Genomic DNA, 19835 nt, shown 5'->3' on the forward strand with positions numbered 1-19835 from the left:
TTTTTTTTTTTAACAATTGTAGGGGTTGTCTCCAATATCAATTATCTTACATTTATTCAAACAAATGTTTGAGGACTTTTAAAAGACATTTCTATATTCCTTATTGTAGGGTTTCTCTTCAATATTAATTCTCTTAATGTATAATAAGGGTTCAAGATTAGTTAAAAGATAAAGCTTTTAACCACATTCTTTGTTTTTGTAGGGTTTCTCTCTAGAATGAATAATCTGATACTGTGTAAGGCCTGAGATGTGCTTAAAGGTTTTGCCACATTTTTTACCTTTGTAGAGTCTAATATACTCTCTTAGGCTTTGGGAAGCTGAGAGGCAGGTAGATCACCTGAAGTCAGGAGTTCAAGACCAACCTGGCCAACACGGTAAAATCCCTAAAAATACAAAATCAGCCAGTGTGGTTGCATGCGCCTGTAATCCCAGCAACTCAGGAGGCTGAGGCAGGAGAATTGCTTGAACCCAAGAGGCAGAGGTTGCAGTGAGCTGAGATCATGTCACTGCACTCCAGCATGGGTGACAAAGTGAGACTTCATCTCAAAAAATTTTTGTTTAAATAAATTCTCTTGGGTTCCTTAAGGTTTGAGGGCTGGTTAAAGGCTTTATTACTTTTTTACATTTATAAGACTTTTGTTCAATATGAATTATCTTATGTACAATAAAGGCTTGGAACTGGTTAAAGGCTTGGCCACATTCTCCACACTTGTAGTGATTTTTTTTAGTTATTTTATGTATTATAAGGCCTGAGGGCTGGACTTTATCACGTTACTCACATTTGTAGGGTTTCTCTCCAGTATGCATACTCTTATGATTAGCAAGACTTGAGGACCACTTAAAAGCTTTGTCACATTCTTCACATTTGTAGGGTTTCTCTCCAGTATGAATCCTCTTATGAGCATTAAGAGTTGAGGAGAAGGCAAAGGCTTTCCCACATTCTTTACATTTGTAGAGTTTCTCTCCGGTATGAATTATCTTATGTTTCTTAAGGGTTGAGAGGCAGTTAAAGGCTTTGCCACATTCTTCACACGTGTAGGGTTTCTCTCCAGTATGAATTCTCTTGTGGTAAGTGAGCGATGAGGATAAGCTAAAGGCTTTGCCACATTCTTCACATGTGTAAGGTTTCTCTCCAGTATGAATTCTCTTGTGGTTCGTAAGTGTTGAGGAGCGGCTAAAGGCTTTGCCACATTCTTCACATGTGTAGGGTTTCTCTCCAGTATGAATTCTCTTATGTTTAGTAAGGGTTGAGGACCAGGTAAAAGCTTTGCCACATTCCTCACATCTGTAGGGTTTCTCTCCAGTATGAATTCTTTTATGTTTAGTAAGGGTTGATGAGCAGGTAAAGGGTTTGCCACATTCTTCACATTTGTAGGACTTCTCCATAGTATGAATTATCTGATGTTGATTTAGGTGTGAAACCATACAAAATGATTTGACATATTTTTTACATTTCAAATGTTTCTTTCCACTATGTCTTGTCTTATGTCTATTGGAATTTGAAAATTTACTGAAGACTTTGACACATTTATGAGTCTGAAATATTTTGTTTTGGGTAGTTGACAAACATTGGTTAACTTCATTATAACCTCCTTCTTGCACCTCACACTCACCCATGGTTTTACATTTTTTTACTTGTAAATTCTCATGTTCACATTTTCCATATATTCTCGGTATTACTTTTTGAAGTGAATCTTTTATGCCCAGCTCTGGCTGAAGGTCTTGGGTGAAATGAGAACATGTAACTGAAAGACATAAAAATCACAAGTTACTTCACTTACTAGACTCAGATACATATACTTTACAAATCATAAAATTATACAAGGTACATTAGCAAAATGGCATATCAAATTACCACAGGCCACAATTCCTTCATAGGTTTATAAATGTAACAAAACCACAGTGATCAAAATACCTTTGCTGGAAATTTATAAATAAAGTAAGTGTGTGCATCAGGTGGGCACAATGCCAAGAGCCATATATAAAGAGAAGAGAAGTCTGCGACATTCACCCAACACAGCCCTTCCTCATCCCTAGTAGAAGAATATGGTGTCTTTAGGAGCAAACTGTTTTTTTATTATAAAAGACCAGAAAAATACTGGGACCTATATCTTTACTTTTGGCTTACAGGGGCCTTTCTGTCTTCCATGATAGAAAGTGCTGAATGAAATGGTGGTATACTTTTGAAATGACACCTTTAAGTCTTTTGGGATCAAAAGTGAATGTTACAACAGCAGAAAGACTGCAGTCCATGGGCAGAAAACAGGTGTAGAAAGTAGCTACCTACTGGTAAGAGGAAACATGGAGAAGTCTTTTAACTGAAAAATAAATGCAAAATTGCAGACAAGACACATCCTGAAAACATGTTTGAGAGACTCTGTGAATCTCTAGCCAAGATAATTGGTTTCAGGCTATGCCAGGAAAGAGCTGCATTATAAAGATCATGAAAGGTAGTTTTATGTTAATGTTTAAATCTCAACCAAAGATTATAATGTATACAAAACATGAGGACAACATGGTCTAATAAAAAAAAAAATTTTGAAAAAGCAACTATAAAAATAAAGAGGCATATATTAATTTTTAAAATATATTTTAAATTTAAAATAAATTTTAAAATATATTATGCTCAGTGAGAAAAATGGAAAACCAGACACCTAAATAAAATCAGAAAAATAAGAATATCAAAAATAAGCTTGGAATAATAAAAACAAAACAATCGTGGAATTAAAAAAGAATAACTGAAAAAATTTAAAAGAAAAAAATAATGTAAGAAATGAAGAAGCTAAACAAACAAACTAGGACATACACAAAAAGATCCATCACACATCTTTAAGCAAAGTTTCAAAAGTCGCTAACCAGAAGACAATCTTGGGAGCTGTAAGATAAAAATGAGGTATTATTTATAAGCATAGTTCTCTGAAACATTTGACAATAGAAATCTTGCAGGTCAATAAAGAACTGTGTACAATGGTTAAAGTACTGAAAAAAAAATCTTCATGGTGAGAATAATAAACACAGCAAAAATGTACTACAAAATAAAGAAAAAATAAAGATCTTCCAGAATAAACACATGCTGGAAAAGCATATAAGCACTGCATGTGCCCTAAATAAAATGCTGAAAAGAGGTCTTCCACTTAAAATAACATGATGAAAAAAATACATAATTGTATGAAAATATATAACTTTTTGAAAAACATATGCATATACAAAAAATAAAATTCTGCGGCATTATCGTGATCATGCAGAAAACATTTTTAGTTACTCTTTAAAATTTGAAAGATACAAGTATAAAAATAATCATAAAACATAAAAAGATATAATTATCAACATCAATAAGATGTATAGGGTAGATAAAATGAGGACAAATTTTTCTATGCAACTGAAGTCATTTTTTTTTACCAGTTTAAAAAATACTGTGGTAACATTTAGAGGTGTTATAAAATCTCCAATGTAGCACAAAGAAAAAATCTTTATAGACACACAAAAGAAAATGAATGAATTACTAACATGAAACAAAGATTGATATTATATAATGGTAAAATGAGTCAATTTACTAGGAATCTATAACTATTATGTCTATCTATATGTACATGCATATATAAGATCAGGGCTTCAAAATATATAAAGCAAATATTGATAGAAATGAAGCAAGAAACAAAATAGCAACATAAAATTATAAACATTAAGACCTCACTTTCAATAATAAATAAAAAATTGAAATAAAAAATCGATTAAAAAAACAGAAAACCTGAAGAACATTATATTGTGTATGAATTCATTTTGCATTACCATAGAAAATAAACTGAGACTGAGTAATTTATAAAGAAAAAGACTTCTTTGGTTCACAGTTGAGTAGACTGTACAAGATGTATATGCCAGCACCTGCTTCTGGTGAGGATATGAGGAAGCTTACAATTATAGTGGAAGGCAAAAAAGATGTATATGCCAGCATCTGCTTCTGGTGAGGATATGAGGAAGCTTACAATTATAGTGGAAGGCAAACATGTCACATGGTGAAAGATGATGCGAGTGTGAGGTGGAGGAGCCAGGTTCCTTTAAGCAACCAGCTCTCATGTGAATTAATAGAGGGAGCCCTCTATGATTACCAAGGGGATTGTGCCAAGTCATTCATGAGGGATTTGTCTCCATGATGCAAACACCTCTCATTAGTCCCCACATCCAACACTGGAGATTACATTTCAACATGAGATTTGGAAGGCACAAACATCTACACCATATTATAAAATCAACTAGGCTAAACAGACACGTACAGAACTCTCCAGTCAAAAGCAAGTGGGTACACAATATTCTTATTTGCACCTGGTATATTCTGTTAGAATACATAGGTCTTAGTAAATTTCAAAAGATGAGCCAGGGGCAGTGGCTCACAGGTGTAATCTCAGTACTTCGGGAGGCCAAGGTGGAAGGATCACTTGGGGCAAGAAGCTTGATACCAGCCTTGGGAACATGGTGAGACCCTGTCTCTACAAATAATTAAAAATTAGCTGGGCATGGTGGGGTAGGTCTGTAGTGTCAGTCACTCAGGAGGCCAAGGTGGAAGCATTACTTGAGTCCAAGAGGTTTAGGCTGCAGTGAACCAAGATAGTGCTACTGCATTAGAGTCTGGGCAACAGAGTAAGAAACCCTGTGTAAAAAAAAATTTAAGAAGAGCAAAATCATACAGCCTATTTTTTTCTAACCAAAACTGAATAAAGCCAAAAAGAAAAAAGGTAAAATAGGCAAATAAAAAATATATGGAAATAAACACACTCTTCAATGTATTCTTGCACAGGTCAAATCATTTAACTTAATTTAATATTTTTGCTTGAGGGTCAAAATAGTTAAGTGACAACTTAGTTGTCAATATAACTCACAGTGGTTAACAAATTTAATATAATCTGTATCAAAATTCCAAAAGTATATTTATTCCTGAAATATTATTTAAAATTTTTAAAATTTATTTTGAACTATATCTAGAGAAACATGAAAAACAGAGGCATTATACTTCTTAATTTTAAAACATAATAAAAAGCAACAATAACAATAACTGTGGTATCCACACAAAGACAGATAAAGACATGACAGAACAAAATAGGGAGACCAGCAATGAACTCTTCTGTGCATGACCAAATAATCTGCCACAAAGTTGCCATCAGCAGACAAGAAAATATCATCCCTTCCACAGATAATGTTGAAAACTGGATATCTATATTGACGAAATAAACTTGGATGCTTTAATTGCATCATATACAAAAAATATTTTAAACAAAATACTTAGACTGAAAAAAAACTAATGAAATTCTTAGAAAAAAATATAGTGGAAAGACATGACATTGGTCTTGGCACCATTTTCTTAGACATGCCATCAAATGAATGAGCAACAAAGAGAAGAACACACAAATTTAACTGGACTAAACTTCAAAATTTCTGTAATCAAATAACACATTTAATAGAGTGACAGTGCCACCCACGAAATGGGTGACAATATTTGAAAATCACATGTGATAAAACTTAATATTGAGAATTTATAAACAACACCTAGAAGTAGACAACGATAACTGAATTACTTGATTTAGAAATGGTCAAGCAAGCTGGGCGTGGTGGCTCATTCTTGTAATCCCAGAACTTTGGGAGGCCGAGGTGGGCAGATCACCTGAGGCTAGGAGTTTGAGACCAACCTGACCAACATGGCAAAACCCCATCTCTACTAAAAATACAAAATTAGCCGGGCATGGTGGCACATTCCTATAATCCCAGTTACTCAGGAGGCTGAGGCAGGAGAATCGTTTGAACCAGGGAGGCAGAGGTTGCCCTGAGCCAAAATTGCACCACTGCACTGCAGCCTGGGCAACAAGAGTGAAATTCAGTCTCAAAAAAAAAAAAAAGAAAGAAAGAAAGAAATGGACAAATGATTAAACTAAATTTTAATAAAAAAAGTTACACAAATGGGGATAACTATTTGAAAGGTTGCACAAAATTAATAATTTATAGAAAAATACAAAACAAAATCACAATACAAAACAAAATTACCTTATATCAATTAGAATGGCCACTATAAATTTTTTCAAAAACACCAACTATGTAGATGATGTAAAGAAATTGAAACCTATTCAAGTTGTTGATGAGAAAAAAGATGCAACTATCATAAAAAGTATCATGAATGTTCTTCGAATAATTCTAAATGAAATTATACAACACAGCAATTCTATTCATGAATCTATATCTAAAATATGCAACACAGTAAAATGAAGACATAAGAGGTATCCTGCTTGCATATCCCCCCACAGTAAGTCTCATAACCCAACCTCTAAATAAATAAATAAATACATGGATAAAAATTTAAAAATAAATTATAAAAAACTTTAAACTATATTTCAAGTCTATAGTAATGAAAACGGAATGGCGTGTGCAGAAAAATAGACAACCACAAATGAAACAGAAACTACTATTCTCACACATTTTAGACATGACACAAAAAAATTTTTAATGGTTTAACAGAGTTTCTCAAAAATATGCAGATATTAGTGTACTCCAAAAGCAATGGAAAAGCAGTTTATGCAGTCCCTGATAAGCCACAAAGAAAACTTTGGCTGAACTTGAAGAAAGATTTCTGAAGTGAAAGTAGAATCCGTAGAGAATTTAAAAGCCTGGGGCAGAAGGTATCACTATCTGAGAGCAAAAGTAAAAAATGACTCAGGCTTCTCAGAATCTCTTTCCATAGAAGCACATCTCCCCAAACCACATTTTAAGGACTGGCTTCCTCCTTGATTTGTGTATCTCTCATCTGTGTCATCTGCTTCATTCACTCTCACTTACCTGGGTGTTTGGATACCATCTCATTTCTCTTTATATTCCGAGGCTCTTTATTTTGCTCCAGACAGGCGATCAAGTCTGGCTTAGAGACAGCAATACCTGATTTATTAAGAAAAAAAAAGTAAGATAAATCTTGCTGAATTCTTTAATTACCAAATTAGTATTATGGTTAGTAAAGAGGATATACTAGAAAATTCTAGAAAATTAATATTGGTCATAATAGAACTTTTTAACTATTTAGAAAATATTTTAAATGTGTAGGTCCTTAATTTCACTACTCAGTATTGCTGAATCAAAAACTGGTGGTGGCAACTGAATTCTAAGGCATGGGCAACGCTCTTTTACGCCACAACATTTTTGGAATTGCCACTAACCTAGAGCGAAAGATACATAAGCTCAGGAAAGGGAAAAGTTCAGGTCAAAATAAAACGCCTTGAAGAATTTGTTCTACACCAATGAATCCCCAAGATTTTCTTAAAATCGGAGAGCTAAAATTCATTCATGCAAAGCAGAAATTACCAAAATCATCTTAGAAAAGAGAGAAAGGCAATATATTAGGAATTGTGTATCGAAGTTATCCTCACCCAGGGAGACCAGGTTTCTGTAGTTCTCTAACATCACATCTCTATATAAATTCCGCTGAGCACGATCCAGGCATTGCCATTCCTCCAGAGAGAATTCTATAGCTATGTCTCTGAATGTCAACAGTCCCTGAAAAAAAAAACAAAAACAACAAAAAACACTCATGAACACACAAACACTCACCACATGGCCATAGGCAGAGATTTTTATTTGACTCAAGAGTAAAAAGAAGTGTTTCTCACTTATAAGAGTGACTAAAATTATTCAATGATAATTTTTAACACTGAAGTATTCTCTAACTCTGAGAAAAGAGGATAGCAGACAATCCACAATACCACTGTAGGTATAATTTTCTGGACGATAAATTATTAAATTAAGAGCATCAATATGGACTTGTCTATTTTTTCCTTTTCTTTTTTCTTTTTTTCTTTTTGGAGACCAAGTCTCGCTCTGTTGCCCAGGCTGGAGTGCAGTGGCGTGATCTTGGCTCACTGAAAACTATGCCTCCTGGGTTCAAGTGATTCTCCTGCCTCAGCCTCTCAAGTAGCTGGGATTACAGGTGTGTGCCACCATGCATGGCTAATTTTTGTATTTTTAGTAGAGACAGGGTTTCTCCATGTTGGCCAGGCTTGTCTTGAACTCCTAACCTCAGGTGATCCACCCACCTTGGCCTCCCAAAGTGCTGGGATATACTAGCATGAGCCACTGCACCTGGCCCATTTTAATTATAAAGAAACATCAGTTTTATGCAAAGTTGAAGATACAGACAACTTCCCTGTTCTATAATTTTTAATAGTAACATTAAGTAGCCTTTCTTTAGCAGCCTAGAAAGCAAGTATCTCCTAATAGTTTTTTCAGAACTTTCTGGATAATAAATGCCATCCTGTTTATGTGAGCATTTTCTAAATCCTATTCTGCATGGAACTAATAGAGCACACAGATGGAACTTCAACAAGACATGTTTCACTTTTCATTAATATCCAAAGACAACTGTGTTTCCCCAATAGAAATATTGAGTATTTACACCTTCTCATGTTCAACAGCTACGATGGGAACATTTTAAATATTGCAGGTCATAAATTTGTGGTGAGAATTCTGCATGGCATACAAGAATCCAAGATGAAGAAAATACCTAGAAGGCTTGGTATGGCCGGGCACGGTGGCTGGTGCCTGTAATCCCAGCACTTTGTGGGGCTGAGGTGGGCGGATTGCCTGAGGTCAGGAGTTTGAGACCAGCCTGGCCAACATGGTGAAACCCTGTCTCTACTAAAAATACAAAAATTAGCTGGGCATGGTGGTGAGCACCTGTAATCCCAGCTAATAGAGAGGCTGAGGCAGGAGAATCACTTGAACCCGCAAGGTGGAGGAGGTTGCAGTGGGCTGAGATTGTGCCATTGCACTCCAGCCTGGGGCACAAGAGTGAAAACTCAAACAAACAAAACAAAACAACAAAAAGAGAAGGCTATGCTATACAGGAAAAAAATTTTTTTCAGAACCCCTAGACTATCATAAAAATAGCAAAAAATAATTGAAACAAACTCATTAGGTATAAACAACACAAGCAGAGAAGTAAACATCTGCAAGTTCTGAACACATGGCATTCCAAAAGGCAGAGTGGACACTGCTTTTTTTTTTTTTTTTTTTTTTTTAGACAGAGTCTTGCTCTGTCAACCAGGCTGGAGTGCAGTGGTGTGATCTTGGCTCACTGCAACCTCCACCTCCTGGGTTCAAGCAATTCTCCTGCCTTAGCCTCCTGAGTAGCTGAGATTACAGGTGTGCACTACCACGCCCGGCTAATTTTTGTATTTTTAATAGAGACGGATTTTCACCATGTTGGTCAGGCTGTTCTCAAACTCCTGACCTTGTGATCCACCCATCTCAGCCTCCCTAGGTGTTGGGATTACAGGTGTAAACCACCACGCCTGGCCCAGACACTGCTCTTGATCTGAGACATGCTCACCTGAGAAAAAGTGATTTTTTCCTTTTCCTCCTCTTTCTCTGAAATGTATTTTCAGATAAGATGCTCTCGACATATCAAATCTGCATCTTGAGAATACGCCTTTAAAGCACAATCTATTCACCTGCTACCACCACACACATCCACGGGCAGAAAGACTGAGACTTGCTGAAAACACTCACCCATTTTTGTTGCGTATAACTGAAAAGATTTCAGAGCAATGACAGAACAACGAGCTTCTCCATAACTATTAAAGTATAAGTTTCTTTTTCCCTGCCCTCCCGTATCGGACATCAGCAAATTTCTTTACATAATGGCAGCATGAACTGCACTGACCTCTTCCTACCAAACGGAAACAGGGCAGGCAGTGCAGCCTTCCTCAGATGCGAAGGTTGAACTAAACTCTCCTGAATGTATCTTGAACCCCTCAAGTTTATAAATCACTTGGTAATCTCGGCCCTGCTTTATGCAAAGTGATTCTTCAGGATCCAAAAGGGTCCAGGAATGGGCTTTTTCAACAAGTCCCCTGTAAATGCTGATTGTGCTTTCCCAGACACATTATTAGCATTAGCGAGAGAAAGCAGGCACAGCAAAGAGTCCCTTACACCCGCCACGTCTGTCACAATACACATACTTGTGATACAAATAAAGACAACCAATCTCCACCCTGAAATATTATATTTTTTGTTGGCTTTTTTCAGTTTACAGAGAAAACAGAAGGCAGCAATGTCTGAGTAAGTCTGCACTTGGGAAATGTGTACACATGTACTAATAAAACGGTTATTAAGCAGGTACTATGTGCTCAGGAGCATGTCACAGAACACTACGGGGAATAACACATAATGTGATTTAATTTTCATAGCACTCTGGGAGTTGCTACTAAGTGTTGAATAATTTTTAGCATTTAGATTAAGAGCACAGCAGTTTTATTTCTTATGTGTCTCTATCATTAATTTTTAAAAGAAAATGTATAGAACAATAAATCAATATAAAAAACATCCGAAATGATACAATTACATAAGAATTGAATAATCAACTTCCAAATGGCTATTTTGTAAATAATGAAATTAAGGCAGAAATAAAAAAAGTTTTGGAACTAATTAGAGCTGAAATACAACATACCAGAAGCTCTGGGTCACAGCTAAGGCAGTGTTAAGAACAAAATGTATAACACTACACATCCACATCAAAGAGTTAGAAAGATCTCAATTTACAAATCTAACGTCATAATTAAAAGAATTCCAAAAGTAAGAGCAAACTAACTTCAAAGCTAGCAAAAGACAAGAAATAACCAAAATGATAGCTGAAATGTAGAAGGTGAGACATAAATAACCATAAAAAGTTTAATGGGCCAGGCACAGTGGCACACACCTATAATCCCAGAACTTTGGGAGGTCGAGATGGGCAGATCATGATGTCAGGAGTTTGAGACCAGCCTGGCCAACATGGTGAAATCCTGTCTTTACTAGAAATACAAATATTAGCTGGGCGTGATGGCGGGCACCTGCAATCCCACCTACTCAGGAGGCTGAGGCAGGAGAATTGCTTGAAACCAGAAGGCGGAGTTCGCAGTGAGCCGAGATTACGCCCACTGCATTCCAGGGGCGAAAGAGTGAAACTCTGTCTCAAAAAAAAAGTTCAACGAAACCAGAAGTTGATTCTATGAAAAAATTAATGATAGATAAAACATGAGATTAATGAAGAAAAAAGAAATAATTCATATAAACACAATCAGACTAAAAAGTCCAAAAACAACAGATGCTTGTGAGGTTATGGAAGAATGGAATGCTTATATCCTGCTGGTGAGCGTATAAATTTGTTTAACCATTGAGAAAAACAGTTTGGCAATTTTTCAGTAACCTGAAAACAGAATTACCATTTGACCCAGCAATGCCACAACTGGGAATATTACCAATGAATGTAAGTTATTCTACCATAAAGACACATGCATGCATATGTTTATTACAGCACTATTTACAAAAAACAAGACATAAACCTGTATGTCTTCAGTGGTAGACTGGATAAAGAAAACGTGGTATGTACACACCATGAAATATGATGCAGCTATAAGAAAGAACATCATGATGTCCGTTGCAGCAACATGAATGGAGCAGGAGACCGTTATTTTTAGAAAACTAGTGCAGGAATAGAGAATCAAATACTGTATGTTGTCACTTATAAGTGGGAGCAAAATAATGAGAAAATGTGGACACAAATAAGAGAACAGACACTGAGGCCCAGTACAGGGTGAAGGGTCAGAGGATGAAGAAAATCAGAAAAAAAAAAAATCTGTTGGGTACTATGCTTAGGTCCTGAGTGATAAAAGAATCTGTACACAAAAACTTCATGATATGATTTTACCTATATAACTTGCACATATACTCTTGAACCCAAAATAAAAGGTAAAAGAAAAAAAATTTGGCCGGGCGCAGTGGCTCACACCCATAATCCCAACCCTTTGGGAGGCTGAGGCAGGCAGATCACCTGAGGCCAGGAGTTCGAGACCAACCTGGCCAACATGGTGAAACCCTGTCTCTATTAAAAATACAAAAATTAGCCGGGCGTGGTGGCACGCACCTATAATTCCAGCTACTCAGGAGGGAGGCAGGAGAGTCTCTCGAACCTGGGAGGTGGAGGTGGCAGCAAGCCAAGATCACACCACTGCACTCCAGCCTGGGTGACAGAGCAAGACTCCGTCTCAAAAAAAAAAAAAAAAAAAGAATTCGTGAGTGGGAAAGAGTGCAAGGTCAGTGGTAGGACTGGCTTATGCTACAGACAGTGGTCCATGTGGGGCTATACTCTGATTTAGTCCTGTGTCCATGCAGGCAGATTAGACCATGATCAAGTGGTACGGACCCCTACATTAGTGGAGGAAACAGGTGCTACTGCAGATTCAGTTTCTGGGGTTGAGGATATGCCAGGAAACTTGTAGGCACTTTGGTTGGATTTTGGCAAGAAGCACTAAAAACAAAAGCGCTGTGGTAGAATTCTTGAGGGTGGTGCCTAGTCCTGGGAGGGGTGTGGACGCATCAATGTCTAGTGGGTCTGTCTGTGAATGGGTGAGAATCACGTGGTGGCAGCTCTGAAAGGAGGTCAGTTATCACAGTTCCTTTTCTCTAAGTTTTTAGTTTTTTTCACCCTGAGAGGAGACCTAGAATCACAAGACAATGTGCAGTGTGACAGCCTGTGTGCAGGAGAACAGAGCCTCCCCTTACCAGATGCCCAGAGTCCCCCTCCAGGCCAAGCCTCTGTAATATCTCTTTTCTGACACCTGGGATTACAGGCACCTGTCACCACGCTCGGCTAATTTTTGTATTTTTAGTAGAGATGGGGTTTCACCATGTTGGCCAGGCTGGCACCAAGCAATTTTTTAACACCAACTTTTTGTCTAACATTTCCATCCTGATGCCACCCAGAGTCGGCACGGACCATAATTCAGAGCTCAGTGTCACCATATCGCCCTCACTGCACACGCCTGTCACAAATCCCAGGGACCCATCTATGCTTCTCAGCTACTGTCTATAAACTGGGGACTCCCATAATGTCCCTCAAGTTCAATAATTTGATAAAGATACTCACAGAATTCTGCAAAATCCTGTACTTATGTTAACCAGTTTACTATAAAACATGCAACCAAGAAACAGTGAAATGGAAAAGATGTATAAGACAAAAAAAAAAAAAAAAAAAAAGTTGGGAAAGATGGGGTATATAGCACCCGACCTCTGCTTTCTTCTTATGTGAAATATTTATAAATGGCAAACTTTTTTTTACAAAGCATTGAATGGCACTTTTTAAGTGTCATCCAATGACTTTTAAAAAAAATAATTAGTGTAAGTACTGTGTCTGAAACATACAAGGAAGGACAAATAGGTAATAATGTGAGTTAGAAAAGTTGGCATTTTGGAATGTCAGATGGAACTGGAAATTTAATATTTTACTGCAGGTCAGTTAGTCTGTGAGAACAGGGAAATTGACTCAAGACCTTGTTTAAGACACAGTTGAGGCCCAGCGTGGTGGCTCACGCCTGTAATCCCAGCACTAGGGAGGCCAAGCAGGCGGATCATCTAAGGTCAGGCATTTGAGACCAGCCTGGCCAACATGGCGAAACCCCATCTCTACTAAAAATACAAAAAGTAGCTGGGTGTGGGCCTGTAATCCTAGTTACTCAGGAGGCTGAGGCAGGATAATTACTTGAACCAGGGAGGCGGAGGTTGTAATGAGGCAAGATGGAGTCACTGCACTCCAGCCTGGGTGACAGAATGAGGCTCCGTCGAAAGAAAGAAAGAAAGAGAGAAAGAGAGAAAGAGAGAAAGAGAGAAAGAGAGAAAGAGAGAAAGAGAGAAAGAGAGAAAGAGAGAAAGAGAGAAAGAGAGAAAGAGAGAAAGAGAGAAAGAGAGAAAGAGAGAAAGAGAGAAAGAGAGAGAGAGAGAGAGAGAGAGAGAGAGAGAAAGAAAGAAAGAAGGAAAGAAAGAAGGAAAGAAAGAAAGAAAGAAAGAAAGAAAGAAAGAAAGAAAGAAAGAAAGAAAGAAAGAAAGAAAGAAAGAAAGAAAGAAAGAGGCACAGTTGAAAAATGCAGGCTGCCTGCAATAGCCTATTCCTGTAATCCTAGCACTTTGAGGCGAAGGCGGGCAGATCACTTGAGGCCAGGAGTTTGAGACCAGCCTGGCCAACATGGCAAAACTCTATCTTTACTAAAAATACAAAAAGTAGCCGGGCGTGGTGGCCGGTGCCTTTAATCCCAGCTACTCGAGAGGCTGAGGCAGGAAAATCCCTTCAACCCAGGAGATGGAGGTTGCAGTGAACTGAGATCTCACCACTGCACTGCAGCCTGAGTGACAAAGCGACTCTGTCTCAAAATAAATAAATAAATAAAAATAACAGCAAGGGAAAGCCAGTTTCCTGTGGCTTTCCACAGGCAAATATTTAAACAGCAGGCAATTGGACCAAGGTGGATTGACTTTTCTCGGCTCTCACTTAAAAAAACAAAAATCTAACTCAAATGTATCTCTGTGGCCGGGGCGGTGGCTCACGCCTATAATCCCAGCACTTTGGGAGGCCAAGAAGGGCACATCATTTCAGGTCAGGAGCTCGAGACCACCCTGGCCAACATGGTAAAACCCCGTCTCCACTGAAAACACAAAAATTAGCCGGGCACGGTGAGGGCACCCGTAATCCCAGCTACTCGGAAGCCTGAGGCGCGACAATAATTGAACCCGGCAGACAGAGGTTGCAGTGAACCGAGATTGCGCCACTGCACTCCAGCAAGGGCAACAAAGCGAGACTCCCTCACAAAAAAAAAATTGCATTTCTTGGAAATTATTACATTGAAGAAAAAAATTCAGGCCTAGTCAACCACAGACTGCTAATTAATCTGTGATGACATAACCAAGAAATTTTCACCTGGATCTTACAAATAAGGAAACTACATAACTTTACCAAAGCAGTTACTGAATTTGGTTTGCTTCATCATGCAACTTATAACAGACTTCTTCAAGCCTTTCCCATGGACCACAACCCACAAACCATAGCTGGGCGCTCTATGATTCTTGAATCACATTTTGATCAAATTGTCTAATATTTTTACAGTGATTCCCATACATTTCTAAAAGGAAATGAGGAACTAGGGACCTCAGGGACCACAACTTTTTCCACTTATGAATCCCACACCCTGAGTCAGGACTCTGCCCTGATGACTTTCCCACCCATGCACAATCTGGGTGAGATGAGGCGCTGGAAGTGCGGAGCCGCCCAGAGAGGGCTCCAGCCCAGGGCAAAGCCACTGCAGAGGAAAAAGACAGAACTCCCAGGGTCCCAGCCGCTGGCCCAGGCACCATATTATGTCTGGAGGAGACTAAGAGCCCACCTGGGCCAAGGAGGATTTGGGTCCTGAGACTCCAGAGCTGACTGCGAGGAAGTTTGGGTCCTGCTACAGCCACTTTCAGCCGGTTCCAACCAGCCCCCAGCCCTCTCTCACGATGACAGACCCACCACTCACCATTTCTCGGCTTCCAGGGTGTCCCGGTCTTTTAGCCATAAATCTGCGAATACCTGCAGGACACAAGGCCACAGTGGCTTGGACTCTAGGAGCGGAGGAAGCAGAGCAGTAAGGAGAAGAACTGGAGCTCTGGACGCAGAGAAACGCAAACGACCCGGAAAATTACGGAAGCGTCCTGTTCTCTCCCGCTGCATGCCTGATTGGACAATTTCTAATCCATTGCTCCTGATTGGATAAGGTTTCAGGACCCACCCTTCATGCCCTGAGTGACGAAAAATGTGATCAGACACTGGGCTAAACCAAGCAAAAAATAACAGGTTAGACTGCAACCTTTACAGCCAAGGCTTCTTCCCTGATCTGAGACAGGCCAACCCTAGAAGACATTTGCATTTAACCTTCTGTAAAACGTAATATGCATTTGTAAATGATATATAATATAGTTATTCATAAACTAAAAAAATATGACAATTTTTTTTAAATTTCAGATTTTATGACCTTCCTTACTGCGGATCCTTTGCAGTGACATGGTTTGGCTCTGTGGCTCCACCCAGATCTCATCTCAAATTGTAATTCATGGCAAGGCGTGGTGGCTCAGGCCTGTAATCCCAGCACTTTGGGAGCCCGAGGCTGGTGGATTACGAGGTCAGGAGTTAAAGACCAGCCTGGCCAATATGGTGAAACCGCGTCTGTACTAAAAATACAAAACTTAGCCAGGGTGGTTTGCGGGCGTCTGTAGTCCCAGCTACTCAGGAGGCTGGGGCAGAAAAATCGCTTGAACCCGGGGGGTGGAGCTCGCAGTGAACCGAGATCGTGCCACTGCACTGCAGCCTGGGTGAAAGAGCAAGACTCGGTCTCGAAAATAAATAAAGAAATAAATAAAATAAAATAAATTGTGTTTTCCACATGTCAGGGCAGAGACCAGGTGGGAAGTGATTGGATCATTAGGGGGGATTATCCTCATGCTGTTCTTGTGATAGTAAGGGAGCTCTCAAGATACCTGATGGCTTTAAAATGTGGCATCTCCCCCCGCACACATGCCCCCATCCCCGGTTCTCTCTTTTTCCACCAAGTAAGATGTGCCTTGCTTTCCCTTCACCTTCTGTCATGGTCATGATTGTAATTTTCCTGAGGATTCCTCAGATATGTAGAACTATGATTAAATTAAATCACTTTAAAAAAATTACTCAGTCTGAGGTATTTGTTTATAGCAGTGTGAAAATGAACTAATACATGCAGGCAGCCTGAGATTTCACAAAGGAGGCAATCCTCTGCAGTAAAATATGAGCTACATGTAAATTTTGAATTTTCTAGTAGCCAAATATTAAAAAGAAAATAAAAATGGTAGAGCTGGGCTCAGTGGCTCACGGTTGTAATCTCTGCATGTTCAGAAGACGAGGTGGTGGACCACCTGAGATCAGGAATTCGAGATCAGCCTGGCTAACATGGCAAAACCCCAGCTCTACTAAAAATACAAAAATTAGCCGAGCGTGGTGACAGACACTTGTAATCCCAGCTACTCAGGAGGCCGAGGCAGGAGAATTGCCTGAACCCAGGAGGCAGAGGTTGCAGTGAGCCGAGATTGTGCCACCGCACTATGGCCTGGTGACAGAGCAACTCTGTCTCAAAATAAAAAAGAAAGAAACAGGTGGAATAACAGGTGGAATTGATTTTAACAATTTAATCAGCCCAATATATCCAAAATATTATTTTAATATGTGATTAGTATGTAATGGTTAATAAAGCATATACATTTTTAAAGCTAAATCTTCCAATGTAACCTTGTATTTTACCTTTCCAGCACATTACAGTTCAGACCAGCCCCACTCCAGCACTCTGTGGCCATGTCAGAGGCGTTGCAACTGCATCTGGAATAGGTGCTGGGTAAAGTGGGACTGAGACCTACAGGACTCCCTTTTCCATGAGGTCAGGCATTCTAAGTCACAGGATAAATAGGAGATTGGCACAAGATGCAGTTCACAAAGACCTTGCTGATAAAACAGTTTGCAGTAGAGAAGCCACAAAAATCCACCAAAACCAAGATGGGAATGAAAGTGACCTCTGATTGTCCTCACGGATCATTACATGTTAATTATAACGCATTAGCATGCGAAAGACATTCCCATCAGTGCTATGACAGTTAATGAATGCCGTGGCGACATCAGAAAGTTACCGTATATGGTCTAACAAGAAGAGAAATACTTAGTTCTCGGAATTGCACATCCCTTTCTTCAAAACTCATGAATAATCCACCCGTTGTTTAGCATATAATCAAGAAATAACTAAGTATTTTTAATTGAGCAGCCCACACTGCTGCTATGTCTAGGAGTAGCTATTCTTTTATACCTTTACTTTCCTAATAAGTTTGCTTTTGCTTTGCACTGTAGACTCGCCCAAAATTTCCTTCCTTCCTTCCTTCCTTCCTTCCTTCCTTCCTTCCTTCCTTCCTTCCTTCCCTCCTTCCTTCCTTCCTTCCTTCCCTCCTTCCTTCCTTCCTTTTTCTCTTTCTCTCTTTTTCTTTTCTATCTTTTGACAGAGTCCTGCTCAGTCGCCCAGGCGGGAGTGCAGTGGCGCCATCTCGTCTCACTGCAACCTCTGCCTCCTGGGTTCAAGAGATTCTCCTGCCTCAGCCTCTGGAGGAGCTGGGATTTCAGACGCGCACCACCATGCCCAGCTAATTTTTGTATTTTTAGTAGAGTTGGGGTTTCACCATGTTGGCCAGACTGGTCTCAAGCTCCTGACCTCAAGTGATCCACCCGCCTTAGCCTCCCAAGTGCTGGGGTTATAGGCATGAGCCACCACCCCCAGCTCTGCATTCTTTCTTGTACGAGATCCAATAACCCACTCTTTGGTTCTGGATTGGGACCATTTCTGGAATCTTCTTTTCAGTGAATCACAAAGGGATGATACTAAGGAAACCCCCAACCTAAAGGAAATAGACAGAATCATCATTTGGCTACCTTTTTGTAAGTGGTGGCGTACCCGGGTATGGAATGGGATTGGGTTAGTAGCCCAATTTAGGGGAGTTAGAGTGTCTCCTAAGACAATTAAGATAAAAGATCCCGTTTAATAAAAGGCAAGAACACTTGACGAAACTTGTGTTTGAGACGCACCTTCAAAAGCTTACAGTCTTTCCTAAGATTTAGGGGGTTAGAGGCCCCTCTCAGTGAAGTCCCTCTCAGCTAAGATTAGATTTGGCATTATGGAATGTTAACCACTGTTGTCTTTGTGTTTGTTTGCTTGTTTTGAGACGGAGTCTCGTTCTTGTTGCATAGGCTGGAGTGCAATGGCGAGATCTTGGCTCACTGCAACCTCCACCTCCCAGATTCAAGTGATTCTCCTGCCTCAGCCTCCTGAGTAGCTGGGATTACAGGCACCCATCACCACACCCAGATAATTTTTGTACTTTTAGTAAAGACAAGGTTTCACCATGTTGTTCAGGACGGTCTTGAACTCCTGACCTCAGCCAATCCACCCACGTCGGCCTCCCAAAGTGCTGCGATTACACGCATGAGCCACCGTGCCCGGCCTTGTCTTTGGATTAATCTGCCTTGCATTTTTTCCTGATGGCTGTGGCTGACAGAATTGGCGAGTACAGGATCATGGAACATGTGGAGCTTTTTCCTCCCTAAAGTGGGAAACTTGAGAGCAGATGGGACTGTGAAAAACATTCTTTCACAACCAACAAGCGATCACCTAAACTTTTGATTCAATGCGTGGGTCTTTCTCTAGCTTTCCTGAGCTCCTCAACTTTCCTGTCCTACCATAAGCAATGCTGTCTTTCTCTCTCCCCCTCCTCTCTCTCCTATCCTTTCTGTTACTCTGGGCCACCATCTTCCTCAAAGATCACATGTTGGAACTTCTGGTCAGAAGTCCCTGAAACAGGCCGGGCATGGTGACTCACTTGTAATACTAGCACCTTGAGAGGCCGAGGCAGGTGGATCACCTGAAGTCAGGGGTTCAAGACCAGCCTGCCAACATGGCAAAACCTTGTCTCTACTAAAAATACAAAAATTAGCCAGGGTGGTGGCGGGTGCCTGTAGTCCCAGCTACTCAGGAGGCTGAGGCAGGAAGAATTGCTTGAACTTGGGAAGCAGAGGTTGCAGTAAGCTGAGATCGTGCCACTGCACTCCCGCCTGGGAGACAGAGTGAGACTCCATCTCAAAAAGCTAAAAAACAAAGAAACAAAAAAGAAGTCCCTGTAACAAACAACAACAAAATGGATGAAGTTTCCCTCTTGTTTTATTTTATTGGGAGCTTGACCTTGTAGCCGTGTGGCAGTATTTTCTCTTTGTTTCTACCATCCAGCATATAGAAAATTTGAAATTTATGTTATAGTTATCCATAAAAGTGATCTTGAGCAGTAAACAACCTTTTGACTGCTGGAGGCTTCTTCTGGGAGACGCCAATGGAGCCTGCTCAGTGCTGTAGCTCAGTAGCTGGGCTTTGCTGTGTCACAGGGGCAGCCTGAGTTCAGGGTTCAATTTCTGG

The 19835-nt window shown here is 39.7% G+C and overlaps 1 protein-coding gene across 2 annotated transcripts in view; it reads right to left on the bottom strand.

The window, feature by feature from the left end:
- Positions 1 to 728: 728 nt before the first annotated feature.
- LOC106995568 (uncharacterized) overlaps positions 729 to 19835 on the bottom strand; it is a 35634-nt gene continuing 16527 nt past the window's right edge. The window contains exons 1-5 of one of the 2 annotated variants that reach the window (XM_077996667.1): positions 15348 to 15386; positions 7398 to 7524; positions 6817 to 6912; positions 987 to 1745; positions 772 to 902 (exon numbers count right to left, since the gene is read on the bottom strand). In XM_077996667.1, coding sequence (XP_077852793.1) covers positions 772 to 902; positions 987 to 1745; positions 6817 to 6912; positions 7398 to 7524; positions 15348 to 15386 — 1152 coding nt within the window. Of the gene's footprint in view, positions 1746 to 6816; positions 6913 to 7397; positions 7525 to 15347; positions 15477 to 19835 lie in introns of those variants that run through there. The other variant, XM_028845734.2, reaches the window with a different exon arrangement.

This window comes from Macaca mulatta, chromosome 3, assembly GCF_049350105.2.
Source record: "Macaca mulatta isolate MMU2019108-1 chromosome 3, T2T-MMU8v2.0, whole genome shotgun sequence".
NCBI classification, from domain to species: domain Eukaryota; kingdom Metazoa; phylum Chordata; class Mammalia; order Primates; family Cercopithecidae; genus Macaca; species Macaca mulatta.